Genomic DNA, 16,797 nt, shown 5'->3' with positions numbered 1-16,797 from the left:
ATATTGAATCCACATTTTTGTAAGCACACAGGCAACATTTTGTTAAAGCAGTTCAATTGTTTAGTACTCCAACATAATATCTTTCTTTAGCCTAAGTGCAAATAAATGTAGAAATGTATGTGATGAAAATTGGCTTGTAAAGACGATTTCTGTTTCCTCTTTTCTTTTTTTCAGTGGAAGAGTCACAGTCTTGTGCTGGACACGGGAATTTCTGGGAGATTCCAGGTCACAGTCGTTTATTACTTTTCATATTTATAACAATACTCAAAAAAAGAACACATTAATGTGAAAGATTTCCAAAGTTTTCACTGACCAACTGAAATGTATTTTGTAAATATAAACAAACTTTGATTTTGATGGCTGCAACAGACTCCAAAAAAGTGTAAATAAAAGTGAAAAGGTTATTATCAAACTATTGATTATAAATAATCATTACTAAGAGTGTACTATAGTTTTTGAAGGTGAGGGGGTCATGTTTGGATATAATAGGAGCATCTCAGTCTTTGCAAGCAAAGTGGGATTATGGCTCATCACTTTGTGCCAAATTTCATGAGAGAAGTGCCAAACAAATCAGAAATCATATTTCTCTAAGAAAAATTGCTAAGAATTTAGATCTTTCACCAACTACCATAAATAATATTGTGAAAGATTCAGGAAATCCAGAGAAATCTCAGTCTGTGTAGGGCAAGGCAGGAAATCTCAGTTGCATGTGCTTGACCTTTAAACCCTCAGATGACATTGTTTTATATAGCCACATGGGCTCAGGAGTACTTCGAAAGAAAAAAAAATGCCATCACTTTACACATTAATAAATGCAACTTGAATCTGTCACTCTAGGAGAAAACTATACCTATCAATTCTATGCAGTGATGTCGTGTGGTTCTCTGGGCCAGAGCTCATCTCAGATAGTCAAATCACAGTGGGAATGTGTGCTGTGGGCAGATGACTTCTCAGTCCCAAAGTCCAAAGGGATCATCATCAGATACAAAAGCAAACATCTGTCATGGTTTCAGCAGAGCAAACAGCATGGGTGACTGGCATAGGTGTGAAGGTACCATTGGAATTGTACAGAGACATATACTTCCATCAAGATTATATCTTTCATGGGAAGTCCATGGTTATTTGATCAAGACAATGCCAGGTCTCATTGTGCCTGTGTGACAACAGTATGGATTTGTAGACACGGAGTGAATGTGCTAGACTAGCCTGCCTGCACCCCTGGATCTGTCTCCTACTGAAAATGTATGGACCGTCATGAAAAGGAGATCACAGACTGCTGAGCATCTGAAGTTTTGTATCAAGCTAGATTAGTTGAAAATTTAGCTTGAAAAACTTTAACAGTTAGTTTCCACAATTCCCAAACAGTTAAACATTATAATTAAAGGAAAGTTGATGTGACACAGTGTTATGACTTTTTTGGAGTGTGCTGCAGCCATCAAAATCAAAATGTGTTTAAATGTACAAAACAAAATTAAGTTGGCAAATGAAAACACTTTTTTTGTACTTTAGTCAATTAAATAAAAGTTGAAGAGAAAAAACAAATAACATATTCTTGATTTTATGGCATTTCACAAAATGACCCAACTTTTCTGGACCTGGGGTTGTAGATCAAATAAATTCACAAATCTTTTGTTGAATATCTGAGATTTATTAATTGTTATAATATGCATAGAAACTTGCAGCAGGATATAAGAACTCCCACCTTTTGCTTACTGGGCTATGAAGCCATAGACCCAAATTATAACATCTTACTAATAAACCTGTTGCAAACAAACTAATAGGGTGTCTTTATACAGTCCTGGCTAACACCTTTAGGATCATAATGCATAACTGCACACTTATTTATATATGAAATTAGGAAAACGAGGTATTGTAGGGCAGAGTTACCAAAACTAGGGCCCACTTTGCCATATCACAACAGGAAGGAAATAATAGTTTAAAAAAATATAAAAATTGGATCATTAATAAATGAACAACCTTAATTTCTAATTCACCTTTTTTATTGTTGTTTGCATATAAATGTAAAAAAAAAATATATTAGTGAATTAGATTTTACTCTGTTCTCAGTGGAAGAAAATAGTAGCAAGTGTGAATTATCCACTAGGTGTCAGTGTTTTTCTTTCATTGCATTTATTGCTGTTGATAACGTGCTAGACAGAGTTCCATTACATGTATTATACAGTTTTCAGTGTGATTTTGTGGGACATAAATGAGGTATATGTGGGACATAAATAGGGTAAATAAATTTAAACTGTGGAAATTTAAAATAGAAATCATTTATAAATCAACTACGATCAAATGCTATTGAATGTCAGCAAGTTTGTCTTCCATTGTTCATGTCAGTCTTCCAAAGATCTTCATGCTTTGCAGTTTGCTCTGACATTCATGTAGACTTTGTCAGCTAAAGAAACACATGAGCACACACATCTTAAATATTTATGTGCACTGGCTATTCCAGGATTGCTAGAGAAAATGTGTGTGTGTGTGTGTCTATGTAATATCTCACCGTTTTCTTTCTTTTGTCTGCGCTTACTGGCATACCAGTAGGTGACACTGACAATGAGGACTGTCACTGCAACATCAGCGAATATAATCCCTGCTATGGTGCCAGAACCCAGTCCATAACATAAGCCTCGGTCTATGAGAAAGAATACCCCGTTTAATTCATTAATGTGAAGAAATGTAAACAGGTACACATGACTGAGCAGAAGTTTATGACTTATTTGAACCGTATGCAATTGACTGAAGAAATAATGAACATGCCGAACAAAACACAAATCTTTCTTACCTTCAGCAGCGCTGACCATAGCTTGACACACGACGACCATGACAAAGACAGCGAAGAAGAAGGTTAATAGAAAACACATGCAGGCTAAAGATATTTTAATATCAGACATTGTGAACTATATGATCCACTACAAAATGCAGTAAAATAACACCATACTCATTTAATGATGGACACAATTATCAGTGTTATGCACCACCAGCACTAAACAACATATGGAAAATAACACCTCTATTAAAAAAGTTTTCATTTGCTTCCTCAGAAAAGTGCATTCATCTAACAGGATATTGCTGCAAACTGTGCACAGTGGTCTTCACACAACATAGTAGGTGTGGAAAGGGAGGAAAAAAAAAAAAACATTGTCTCACCTACCCAACAGTGAGAGGAAAACAAATGTAATCAGGCTTTTCTGTGTCATTTCCTGTTCTGAGATCGTTCATCTAACAAGAACAAAATACAGTTGTGTTCAATATATAACATTTCAGAGAATAGCACATAATGAAACTAGTGTTCAAATAAAACATTAGCATTTAGGCTACTTTAGTTATCGCTCAAACAAATACGATATTCTGTACTTAAACTGAAGTCAAATCAGAAAACTATGCATAGCCACACTTCACGACCGTATTTTACATACAAGTAAAAAATATAACGGATTATCACAAGCCTTAGCATAGATTATAATAAACCTTATGGACATCCGTGTCTATTAAAACAAGTGTAAACGATGACGCTTTAAACAAATTTGCATAATGTTTTGACTCGCATTTTACAATTAAAACTTTATTATTATTATTTTACAGTTAAAAACTATTTAAATACTTAAAAAACGAACAGAGTGGCTCTTACCAATGGAGTGCTGTGCAGGTATTAATTTCAACTTTGGAAATTAAGTTTCTGATCGTTGAACCTTCCGCCCACTCGGTTTTTATGTTTCCTTTACGAGTCATTTCGGTAGGTGTAGCTTATGATGAACCTCCCAAAACAATATTTTGTGAACTTTATATGGGTCAATCAAAGACCTGAATATATACACTGTCGAATATTTCACACTTAATTTTTTTGCAAATATATATATATATATATATATATATATATATATATATATATATATATATATATATATATATATATCACAATATCACTGTCGATTATTTCGCATCTAATTTTGAGTGATGAACATCAGTGTTCTCAATTTGAAATATGATCTTAATATTACTTTTTTATTTGTAAAAAACTATACTTCTCATTAAGTTCTGAATCACAAATACAGTATTAATTCCAAAGAATCACCAAATAGTATCATGATTCTAAATTATTAATTCGCAGTCAAGATTGATTATTTAGCATACACCCAGAAAGAACTGAAAGAAGTGCGGAAATTCTTTTCAGTCTACACACACACACACACACACAGTCTCCGCTACCTCATAGCTTCCATTAACAAATGGTTAAGAAAATGCAAATCATAATAATAACTGAACAAAACCAATTAAACATTATGAGTAAATGCGGACTCATTTTTTACTGACATCTTATATTTTATTAAAATAGAAGTGAAAATTACTTGTAGTGGTGCCTTAAAGAATTTGACAACGTTCGCAAAGTATATCAAAATCAAATGCTAAATTTGAGCATAGTCCTATATGCTCAAATTCAGCATTCGATTTCATATATAGGTGCTTTTCATATAATTTGAATATCATCAAAAAGTTGATTTCATTTATTCCATTCAAAAAGTGAAACTTGTATATTACATTCATTCATTAAACACAGACTGATATATTTCAAATGTTTATTTCTTTTAATTTTGATGATTATAACGGACAACTAAGGAAAATCCCAAATTCAGTATCTCAGAAAATTAGAATACAACTTAAGACCAATACAAAGAAAGGCTTTTTAGAAATCTTGGCCAACTATAAAAGTATAAAAATGAAAAGTTTGAGCATGTACAGCACTCAATAGTTAGTTGGGGCTCCTTTTGCCTGAATTACAATGTGGCATGGCGTGGAGTCGATCAGTCTGTGGCACTGCTCAGGTGTTATGAGAGCACAGGTTGCTCTAATAGTCGCCTTCAGCTCTTCTGCATTTTTAGGTCTGGCATATCGCAGCTTACTCTTCACAATACCCCATAGATTTCGGGCGAGTTTTCAGGCCAATTAACAACAGGGATACCATGGTCCTTAAACCAGGTACTGGAATCTTTGGCACTGTGTGCAGGTGCCAAGTCCTGTTGGAAAATGAAATCTGCATCTCCATAAAGTTGGTCAGCAGCAAGAAGCATGAAGTGCTCTAAAACTTCCTGGTATACTGCTGCATTGACCTTGGACCTCAGAAAACACAGTAGACCAACACCAGCAGATGACATTGCACCACAAACCATCACTGACTGTGGAAACTTTACACTGGACCTCAAGCAACATGGATTGTGTGCCTCTCCTCTCTTCCTCCAGACTCTGGGACCCTAACAAATCCAAAGGAAATGCAAAATTTACTTTCATCAGAGCACATATCCTTGGACCACTCAGCAGCAGTCCAGTCCTTTTTGTCTCTAGCCCAGGCGAGACGCTTCTGATGCTGTCTGTTGTTCAAGAGTGGCTTGACACAAGGAATGCGACAGCTGAAACCCATGTCTTGCATACGTCTGTGCGTAGTGGTTCTTGAAGCACTAACTCCAGCTGCAGTCCACTCTTTGTGAATCTCCCCAACATTTTTGAATGGCTTTTGTTTCACAATCCTCTCCAGGGTGCAGTTATCCCTACTGCTTGTACACTTTTTTTCTACCACATCTTTTCCTTCCCTTCGCCTTTCTATTAATGTGCTTGGACAGAGAGCTCTGTGAAGAGCCAGCCTCTTTTGCAATGACCTTTTGTGTTTTGCCCTCCTTGTGCAAGGTGTCAATAGTCGTCTTTTGGACAACTGTCAAGTCAGCAGCCTACATAACTAGACTGAGACACCTTTCAAAGGCTTTGCAGGTGTTTTGAGTTAATCAGCTGATTAGAGTGTGACACCAGGTGTCTTCAATATTGAACCTTTTCACATTCAAATTTTCTGAGATACTGAATTTGGGATTTAGCTTAGTTGTCAGTTATAAACATAAAAATTAAAAGAAATAAACATTTGAAATATATCAGTCTGTGTGTAATGAACAAATATAATATACAAGTTTCACTTTTTGAATTTTGATGATATTCTAATTATGTGATCAGCACCTATACACACACACACACACACACACACAGAGAGAGAGAGAGAGAGAGAAAACAATTAACAAAAGAAAGCATTTTTCCAATTTTCCAATCTACATTTATTGTATCTTATATGACAATGTGAAAATTAAATAAGATACTTGAAAGAAATGTCAGAAGTATAACACATTCAAAAAACACTTGGTTTTAAGAAACACCAATCCTTCCCAAATTTCATTTTGGTCAAAATGATTGTGGCCCCTGTTTTCCAAGTAAATGGAATGGAAGTAAAGATTGTGTAATATCAATAACTGCAAATCAATTTAAAATAATATTAATAATAATGACAAAAAAAGAAATACTTTTAAACTAAGGGTCAAAACTCTGTGCCAGATCGTAGTCTTTTTCTAGATGGACTACATGGAGGGGAATGTTCTGTAGTGTGAGAGGCGCAGTTAGGAGAGAGCTCAGGACTGTCGGCCGCATGCTTCATGTAGTGCTGGATCATATTCTTTTCAGGAAGGACTTGTCCGCAAGTCACACACTCATGAAGCATACCTTCCAACATATCAACTCCGCTGTCTTCATCCCCAATCTCCACTTCCATGCTGCTTGACTCCACATCTTCATTCATTTCCACCTCTACATCGAATCCAGAGTCATTTTGCCCCTGCAGACCGTTTTCTGATTTGTCCCCCGTCATGGTAAATTCCATTTGCGACCCTGCACACATCCTGTCAGATGACACAACTTCTTTGAAAAATCTCTGATCATTGCTGGCCTTTTTGTGGTAAGTAATTTCCGAAGAATCTGAAACTAGATTATGAGACCCTGTTTGCGAAGAATCCAGTGTTTTATTTTCTGATTTTCTTTTTAAAGGGGCACAAACTTCTACTCCTGCCATCACAGGCAGGGAGTCGAGGTCCTTCAAATCTGAAGACCTTTTCTTGATGCTGTCACTATCATCCTTCTCCTCCTTTAGGCATGATGGTGTTACGGGGCATGTGAGATTGAGAGATGCAGTATCCGATGGACTCCCTTGAAGCGTTTTTTCAACGCACAGTGCATTAGGCTTCAAATTAGAAGTTTTCTGCTCATTTTCTGCTCCTACTTGAGCAGTAATGTTCATTTCCTGATTTGCTACTGAAGCCTGTTCACCTGCCTTTATATTTTCTGCACCAAACACTTGAAGAGAGCCCTGATCTTCTAAAATGGTCCACCTCTTCTTTGAGCTACTGTCATGACTCTGCTCAGGAATGAGTGTATTTGAAGGAACGTTGGTTCTGCAGGACTCTACGGTGTCTTTCTCTACCTCTGTACTAATGGCAGTGCCGGATGGGACCACCGGCATGGAAACAACACATGGGGCAGATGAGGGCGTTTCTAAGACCAGAGAGGATGGTAAAAAGTGTTTGGAGCTCTGGGTAGGATCTGAGGTAGAGGAGTACTGCGTAGTGGAAACTGGCAGAAGCATGACTAAAGGCATACCTGGAGGAGGCTCTTTATTTAAAGTAAGCTTCCACCTACCATCGGCAGGCTTGTTCTTGTCCCCGAACGGAACCATGTGGACTTCCTTCAAGCTACTGGGGAATGTAGCAGGCGTTGATGCCTGAGCAACTGTCTGGATTATTATGTTAGGAGTTATTTGTTGGATTATTTGTGGAGGGGGACCTGCTTTTGGTTTTGGTTTCTTCACAGCAGCCTGTAAACAGAATTAACAGATTTATATAGCTTGAAGCTCTATAGGCAGGGGTTTTCAAAAAATGTTTTATGTTAAGCATTAATTTTAAATTGCATTTTAAATTCAGAGAACAGTATGCGGTTATCTAATATTTATATTGTATTTTATTTGAGCTTTATTTGTTCCTGTGGCTCAAGTGATAGAGCATTGTGTTAGCAGCTCAAGGTTGTGGGTTTGATTCCCAGGGAACACATGTTAAGTAAAAAATGTTAGCCTGAATGCACTGTGAGTCGCTTTAGATAAAAGCATCTGCTAAATGCATACATTTAAATTTCATTTAACTTTATTTCAATCAAGATTTTAATAGTTTTAATTAACAGTAACAAAACTGGAATTAAACTGATGTCAAATTCAATCAACGTGAATTTGATCCATTTTTATTAATTACAAGACACTAGGTATAGTAAGAATTTAAAAAAGAAAAGCTTACCACTGGAGGTGTCACAACTCCACATGTCTTCAGGTGGCTGTCATAACCCTGCTGATGAGGGAAGCCCAGGCCACAGTCCTGGCAGAGACATGGCCGCTGTCCCGCATGCCCTCCCATGTGTGACATAAGCATAAGTGACGAGCGGAAACCCATCCCACATTCAGCACATTTTAGGACCCTCTGGTGAGTGCTTCCATGCTTCTTTAATTCCTCAATGCTTGCAAAGACTTGGCCACACTCCATGCAGCGGATCTCGTCTGTGTTGGAAGGCAAAGCCCCTTGATGACCCCAGCATCCTGTGTCCTTCTTATGCTTATCAAAGTCCTCCTGACTCTGAAAGAAAACCAAACAGGCCATGCACTGGATGCTCTCTGGCTTACACTCGTGGTTGTGGTAGAGAGAAGGCAAACGGAAATGGCGTTTGCACTTCAGGCACGTATACGGTAAGACGCCCAAGTGGGAGAAGCTGTGGCGTAACAAAGAAGCCTTGCTGGAGAAGGTCCGATCACAGTCCGAGCAGGAGAAGATGCCTCTGCTGTGCCATTTCAGGTGGCGGAGCAGCGAGTTGCGAAGGCGAAAACTGGTGCCACATTTGAGGCACAAATGTCGCTTCGCCTGTTGCCTGTGCGCTTCGACATGAGCCTTGCACACGTCCAGGTCTGTGAAAATCTGCTTGCAAAAATCACACTGATAGAACTCTTTCTCAAAATGGTTGGTGTCCAAGTGCTGCTGGAGCTGTTCCTCAGTCTCAAAGACGTTTGAGCAAACGCGACAGTGGATGGAGGCCTTCTGGGAGTGGGAGCGAAGGTGCGTGCGGTAATTGACTAACTGGCAGAACTGCTTGCCACATTCATCGCAGCGGTAGGGGCGAACACCCGTATGCATATTTAAATGTTCTCGGAGTAGGAAGAGAGAGGAGAAGGTGAGATCACATACATGGCAGCGATTCTCTTCATTCTCTCCATTTGTCTCTGTAATTGAAGAAAAACTTCAGTCAATCATCAGTTATAATGGGATGGAAATTACCAACCAATCGGTGATGTTATGAATTATATACCATCATTTTCCAGCAAAAACTAAATGTTTATGGACTTATTGTTTAGCTATCAAGGAGTTACATAATTGCTGAACAATTTAAAAATAACTATTTATAAATATCTATTTCATTACACTCTTAATGACATTATATATATATATATATATATATATATAGCGCAAATGTAATTTCTGGAGATAAACATTTATCAAACAAATGAAAGGAATAAGATGTTTTATTATGCATTACATACAGTATGAAAATTTGATATTTATTTTTAGATTTTTAGAAGATCACATTTTATTATTATTATTACAAAAGCTTATGTGCTAAAATTATCATTTTAATTCACAAATTATTTATTATGTAAAAATTAACTTCACATGTTCATATATATATACCCTACCGGTCAAAAGTTTGGGATCAGAACGATTTTTTATTAAAAAAATGTAATATTGTTAAATATTATGATGACGTAAAATAAAGTTTTTCTATTTTAATACACATTAAAAACTCATTTATTACTGTGATGCAGAGCTGAATTTTCATCATCATTACTCGAGTCTTTAGTGTCACGTGATCCTTCAGAAATTATTCTAATATGATGAGTTATTATCAGTGCTGGAAACTGTTGTTCCTGCTTAATATTTTGTTGGAACCTGTGATACTTTTTCAGTATTCTTTGATGAATAAAATGTTTGGGGTCAGTACATTTCTATTCTTTCTTTTTTCTTTTCTTTTAAGAAATTATTTTAAGAAATACTTTTAAAAATATTAATATTTTGAATAAATGCTGTTCTTATTTGGCATGATGTTAAATGCTGTTAAAAATATATTTGGCAGCCCATCTGTTGCCATCAGTGAAAATTTTACTGATAAATAGGCATTTTTGAAGGATTGTGTGACACTTAATACTCGAGTGATGACTGATGGAAATTTAGCATTGCATTGTAGAAATAATTGTAGAAAATTTGAAAGGACATTAAAAAAGAAACCATTATTTTATATTGTAATAACATTTAGCAAGATAATTTTTTTTTGTATTTATCCAATACATGCAGCCTTGATAAGCATAAAAGACTTCTTTAAAAAGCATTACAAGTCTTACTAATCCCAAACTTTTGACTGTGTATATGGGTGTGTGTAGATTTATTTAGGAATTTTTTTTTGTGATAGGCAAATAAATAAACCTTTTCTGTGTCAGCAGAACAAAATTATTATTTTTAAATAAGGTAAATAATAAAAGCGTGTATAAATGAAATCACAATCTATTGTTTGGAAAATGATGGAGTACCTGACCAGGAAACACCATCATCATCATCTTCTTCATCATCATCTTCTTCCTTCTCCTCACAATCATCATCTTCCTCCTCAACATCATCCTCAGTCAAAACTAATTCTACATCCTCGTCTGTCTTCTCCTCACTAGACAAAGCATCATCTGTCATGAGACCAGAGGCTTCCTGGCTCAACTCTGAATATTTCTGTTCCTTATTTTCCTTTCCCTCTTTCCCGTTTTGCTCTACGTCATCATGTCCCTGTTCTGTCCCCTCTCGTCTTCTTCCTCTTTTCCACAAATTGCAAATGACTTTATCTTTGTGCTCTGTGGAAATGATTTTGGAATTGTTTTGAGTGGTTTCTCCATTGCTTGAAGAGTTATGTTTGAAGGGAGTGGAATACTGATGGTCCTGTAGAAAGCTTTTGTCCGTCGATGCACTCGCAACACTGCAAGCTTCTTCATAACAGTTTGCAGGAGTTTCGGTCTCTGGTGCTTGCTTTTCAGTGACATTCTGGGTGGGCAAAATGTTCTCTTTAACACTCTGTGGCTCACAGACAGGAAAATTCCAGTTTGAAAACCCCAACTCTGTCAGCTGGATGTCGAGGGTAAACTCTGACATGGTGCCTTGAAAAGAAATAGGAAAAACTGTCTGTGCAAGTTTGTTCAGTATTACTGTCAAAACATTAAGGCAATTAAGGGTTGTAATTATTATTATTATTTTCCATTATTATATACATGACATTACTAAGGTGGTGTTATAGCAAAAGAGGTATATTCTGTTTGCAAAGAAATTAAGCAAACAAAGTGTCTACAACATTTAAGATGAACTGCATGGCTTAAAAACATTTTGCTCTGTCAATGCAATCACTACAGTAAATACTGAAGCAAGCTTACTTCATATTACCTAGAAGTCTTCGACGAGCATTTGAAAGCAGCTTCGCTTCAGCTTCAGGAGCTAACGTTACTGTTCAGGAATGCAACAATCAATCCCAGATCATGCCGGGTTTATTAACTGCTCAGCGACATCTATTAGGACAACAAACCACAAATGTATACTGCGTGATTGTAACTGTTGCCAGTGTTAAAATGGTTTAGTCACGAATCAAGCACAAATCAGGTTGCGCAAGCATATGTAAGAAATAAGGTGAGCCACTGTCCATCCGATACTTCCGGTATAAAATGCTGGAATATAATGTGGATGTTGCCATCTGCTGGAGGGAAGCGTTAAAGCTGCTCACATCGGACGTGTTTCTCTTAGGTCCTGGAGGCCATCGGCCCTTGGTGACCCCTGATCTAAATTGTAAGTATTAATGTAATTATATTATATTATTTGATTTACCCGTAGTAAAATGTCAGGTGTAGAGATCCTGGATTCCACAGTTTTCTCACAGTCCTCTTTCAGTTTTTTTTCCCTATTTTTATAATCTAGAATGCAAGAAAAATGCATGTTTTTTTTCCTTTCTTTTTTTTTTTGCCTCAAGGTATTTTTATTATTCTTTTTGTTTCCTCTAATGTAAATGTATGGGTTATGATGGCAACTAAAACTGGTTTTGCTCAAAGTTAGATTTCGCTAGCTTTTTCAGTGTCACGGAAAATCATATACCTGTCCATAAACACGCTTTCCTGAAATCATGTTGTAGTTAATCAAACAAGCTTTCCTTAACCTCTTAAGTTCTATTCTTACTCCAAGTATGCTGAGTTTGCTCTTCATAGATACAGATATTGTTCTTGTGAAAGATGTTCAAGCTGATCTTTTTTAAACGGCAAATGCATTAGTGTGCAAAATGATTATGCAAATATAATATTAAATGATTTTTCATTTAATGCTTCACAATTAGGCTGTAATGTTATCATTACCCCAGAATGATGTATGGCAAAAAAGGCAGAAACTTTAATGTGTGATAGCGATAATTAATCATCATGAAAATTGTCTAAGGGTGCACCATAAATAATAATAAAACACTTTCAATTAATTAGTCAGACATTTACTTCACTTCATCTCAGTTGTGGGTAACATTAATGTTCAAGTCAAATGTCAAGTCATACCTGTAAAAAATAAAACATCGGAAATCAAATTTAGTCTGATCTCGGCAGAAAACATCATTTAGTAAATCTTTCCACTCACCACTGTATACACTTCTAAAAAATAATGTAAAAACAATAACACATTATATTCAGAGATTAGAAAACACTTTAAAATTTTCCTGAAAAAATAAAGAAAACGGCATTATGAAGCCTTAAACAATATAATGAGGCTTTTCTATGGGTTTCTCTTGATGGTATAAGTTACAACATGGTTACCCAAAAAATGAGAATTCAGTGAGGGTATGAATCCTTTCCATGCCAAAGCGAAGTACAGATGTCAAGATACAATGAACTTACTACCCTTTGAGTTTCCAGTTTTCAAATAACATGTTCACATAGTGTTTATCTCTCAAGGGTCACACAGTTGAAGGATCCTCTGCTATGTTACAACTTAAAATCTAAAGTGAACCCTGCCCCCACCTACTTTTCCATACACTACCCTTTTTAAATTGAATTTGTCTTCTGTTAACATACACCCACGGAATTCTCCCAAGCTGAATTATCTCTTTCCCACTGGCTTCTCTTCTTTTCCATGACTCTGTTGATGAGCCTTCAGGTTACTTTCTCTGCCAAAGCTTTTTCCGCATGTGGGGCAAGTGTGCCGGCCGGCACTGTGTGCCCTTGCCATGTGGGCCTCCAGCTGCTCAGGTCGGTTAAAACTCTCTTCACATTCTCCACAGGCGTGAGGCTTGCGCTGCGTGTGCTTCTCTTTCTTATGTGCTCGAAGCTGCGCTAGGTTGGGGAAAGTGAGGTCACATTCAGTGCAAGGGATCTGCAGAGCTGCTTTATCATCTTCTGCCTTGGGCTCCTGGGTAGATTTGGCTGGGCGTCCTCGTCTTCCTCCTGTCTTCACTTCAGCTGTGGCTGGTTTTGCAGAAGCATCTTCTGAATGGTTGGTTTCCTCAGGTTCCTCTGCTTCTGCCTCATTATTCTTTTGCTTTGCTTTCTTCTCAGCTGGCTCAGTTTTTGGTGGTCTCCCTCGACGTTTTACGGCGGCACTACCGTTGCAGTGCCTGTCACCTGCATGGTTCTCCTGATGTTGCAGGAGCTCTGCCTCTTCTTCAAATCCCCTGCCACATTTACCACATCGGTAGGTCTTAGTGGAATCCTCTTGATCCTCTCCGTCCATGGGCACGGGGTGCTGGGCCAAACGATGGTTACGCAAGAGTCCAGGGCTTCGAAATGTCTCGTTGCATTCTTTGCAAACAAACTGACGTTCAGGACATACTTGCCGCCGATGTGTTGTTAGCTTGTGGAAAGAAAGTGGCTCATGTTGAAATATTAAACAGGCTTACAATTAGAATCATGGCATATGTACAATACATAGCTGGCCATGCTCTCAAACACTACGATAACAATGGCATAACGTTTTTAGTGACTGTGTATTACCTATTTTGGTAATCAAGTAAAATTTAGAACAATACATTTTTATGCAGTACAAGATACTTTATATTCAAAAATCAAGCATTTTGTGTTTAAAACTCCTCTTACCTCTGAGAATGTGCGGAAACATTCTTGGCAATGTGCACATTTGAAGGGCTTGTCCTCCTTGTTGTGGGTCGACTGATGTTGTGTCAGTTCCTCAGAGGAGGGGAAGGTTCGATCGCACACGTAGCATGTGAAAAGAGTATCACACTGTTGATGCAAAGACAACAGGTTTGTGAATATACACTGAAGCAAACTAAACTAATTATAATTTTTATTTTTTTTAATATAACATGTGAATTCACATCACACAAAAGTATCCATCCAGCACAATGTTTTAATTAGACTTAGGTTATTTATATATTTGTTATGTGTGTGTGTGTGTGCAGTGTACACGTGTGTGTTTATTGCATTAGTTTCAGTCGTTTTGCCAGAAAAGTCATTTATTTGGTACACAGGTTAAGAAACTGATTTTGCTGCAGAATATGTTGGCAGTTCATTAATGAAACTCAACAAAATAGGAATGTAATCACCAAACAAATGTAAACAAGTGTAAAAGAGTGAAGCCAGTGGTGCTTTTCAGATTTAGTGGGAATAGGATTTACATAAAGTAAAAAGACTGTTTCTCTCTCTGCAATCCTACTTTATTAGTCATTTCATTTGGGTTAATGGACTGCTTGCAGCCGTGCACCAACAAAAAATATATCCAATCATCTCTAGGGACATCTGCAAGCTTCTGTGAAACTCAGTGGTGTTACAAAAATGCTTTAACAACAGACACAAAGCAACACATCCGCTCTCAATTTTGAAAACTGATACTAGCAAACTAAACTGAGAAACCATTCTAGAGTTTGAACCAGAAGGTTAATATTTTTAGAATATTAAGTATATTAATTTTGTTCTGATCTTCTGATTTTGATGATGTTCTGATTTTGTTCTTAGATTTATTTTATCCAAAGCTGCTTACAAATGAGGAATATCAGAAGCCAGAATCTAGAATAGTGCTAGAATCTAGTAATAATATTATCTAGAAGTATGACCACATCTACTCAAATCAAACTGTGAATGCTGTAAATATGTGCTATGCTGCTATCAAAGTAATGCTTCAACTAACCTGTTGAAGCTGCTGTTTGTACTCTTCCCGATGACTCTTCTTCATATGCCTTTCCTTGGCTTTTGAGTTGCAGAAAGTAATAAAACATTGAAAACACTGGAGGCTTTCATGCTGGTCTGAATACAGAGAGAGAGAAAGAAATTTAAACACCAGTATGGGAGGCAAATGCTTATTACAAGTTTATAACCAAACTCTATACCTAATGTTACATCAACATATAAAATGGGCTAACAGCAGACATTAAAAAAGCATTTAAAAGTACAAAAAGAAGAAAACGGATTTAGGATTTTAGGAATGTGATTAAGTATAGCACTATATTATTAATTCATTAATATATGTGTCCTGGGGTATTTCACTCATACTGTTTTTTTATTATTATTATTTATATCTTACTATAAGACTTAAAAAAAATTTTTTTTTCCATCCCGGCTTTTAAAAAAATGCAAAACACCATTCACCATTACACTATTTGAGAACTGGCATAACACTAGCTTTATGCAGCAGGTGCCCATAAGAAACATACATTTAAACCCAGAAGTCTTTCCATAACTGATCTAGGATATTCCTTTACACTCACATGACTGGATAACAGGAGGTGGTGCATGTTGCTGAATGGAGGTGGTGTAGGTATCCTCAATCTTCTCAGAGGGCAGTTCAGCAGGGGCAGCAGCCTCTCCTCCGCCCATTACTATCTCCTCTATATTCAGTATGTCAGAGTCCATTGTGAGGGGTAAAGAATTCAATGTATGCCTGCTGTAAATACAGAAGAGATGACAGTCAATCAATCTAGCCTATGTATACAAATATGTAACTTAAAGTAAACGCATTGCAGTTGCAAGTATCACAAAAACTAGTTTATACATTTAAAAAGCGCCACTCAAATTATTAAATAACGTAAGAATGCAACTAAACCATTTTCTACATCAGTTCTCAGATATAAGTTTTCACACTGCGGCTGAATGAGCAGTCACCTGAGCCACTGAAACACAACATAGTAACGATAGACGTGCTTAGTAACATATATATTATAACGTTATATACATACCTTTGTTTCAAACACTAAGAGCTCAACTTCACGGCATACTAAAAATGTTGTTCATAATATAAAAATATAGTTTCATTTTAGAAAACGGGGTTAGGAGACCAAACGTCTCCAATCGCGCGTTTTAGAGCCGCCTACCGTTTGTTCGCATTAACTAAGCTATGCTAAGCTAAATGCTACTAGCTAAATGCTACCAGCTAACGAGGCCTACAGCTTCTGTAAACCAAACAAATGCTAAGTAGCTAACTAGCTCATTGCGTAAAGTGTTAAATTAGGCCCACTATCAATGCATCGAAACCGCTGTAAAAAAAAAAAACCTTTAGCTGTTTGAATTTTTGTATTTAGCTACTATTACATTAGCCAGCAGCTGAGTTCGAGGTTGAACTTGGTGCAGACTAATATAGCCAAGTTCGCTGGCCAAAAACAAAGCCACAAAAAGATGGGAAATTTATATTTTTAGTTAATTAAATTTCAGTCTTAAAAATAATGTAGCAGAACCCTTACCTTAAAGAGAATATCCTTTTTACCTGGAGGGAAAAGGCATAGGCCAAACGTACATCTGAAATAAAGGGGGCGCAAACGTGTAGTCAGTGACCCGCTGTTGAGACTGAAAAAAAAAAAAACCTGCATCACGTGCCAAGGCGTCCGCTGTACTTTCAATTGTGTTCA

General features: G+C 36.9%; 2 protein-coding genes and 1 pseudogene across 5 annotated transcripts; 1 reads left to right on the top strand and 2 right to left on the bottom strand.

The window, feature by feature from the left end:
- The window catches only part of LOC113059105 (tripartite motif-containing protein 46-like), a 433,352-nt pseudogene that overhangs the window by 340,396 nt on the left and 76,159 nt on the right, over window positions 1-16,797 (top strand).
- On the bottom strand, window positions 6,072-11,655 carry LOC113059066 (zinc finger and BTB domain-containing protein 41-like). 3 transcript variants are annotated; one of them, XM_026227297.1, is made up of 4 exons: window positions 11,353-11,655; window positions 10,478-11,086; window positions 8,148-9,118; window positions 6,072-7,678 (listed from the first exon to the last, which is right to left on the bottom strand). In XM_026227297.1, exons 2-4 carry the CDS (start codon window positions 11,079-11,081, stop codon window positions 6,353-6,355), a joined length of 2,901 nt encoding a protein of 966 aa, XP_026083082.1. In that variant the 5' UTR covers window positions 11,082-11,086; window positions 11,353-11,655; the 3' UTR covers window positions 6,072-6,352. The 3 variants fall into 3 exon arrangements, with proteins under 3 accessions (XP_026083082.1, XP_026083083.1, XP_026083081.1); XM_026227298.1 differs by having other exon boundaries at window positions 11,357-11,655; XM_026227296.1 differs by having other exon boundaries at window positions 11,367-11,655.
- LOC113059083 (zinc finger protein 16-like) lies at window positions 12,335-16,749 on the bottom strand. 2 transcript variants are annotated; one of them, XM_026227338.1, is made up of 5 exons: window positions 16,633-16,749; window positions 15,664-15,839; window positions 15,087-15,202; window positions 14,039-14,182; window positions 12,335-13,796 (listed from the first exon to the last, which is right to left on the bottom strand). In XM_026227338.1, exons 2-5 carry the CDS (start codon window positions 15,806-15,808, stop codon window positions 13,047-13,049), a joined length of 1,155 nt encoding a protein of 384 aa, XP_026083123.1. In that variant the 5' UTR covers window positions 15,809-15,839; window positions 16,633-16,749; the 3' UTR covers window positions 12,335-13,046. The 2 variants fall into 2 exon arrangements, with proteins under 2 accessions (XP_026083123.1, XP_026083124.1); XM_026227339.1 differs by lacking the exon at window positions 16,633-16,749 and adding an exon at window positions 16,132-16,266.

The sequence above is a fragment of the Carassius auratus genome, chromosome 41 (assembly GCF_003368295.1).
Source record: "Carassius auratus strain Wakin chromosome 41, ASM336829v1, whole genome shotgun sequence".
Lineage (NCBI taxonomy): Eukaryota > Metazoa > Chordata > Actinopteri > Cypriniformes > Cyprinidae > Carassius > Carassius auratus.
This window is presented reverse-complemented; position numbering and strand designations above follow the sequence as displayed.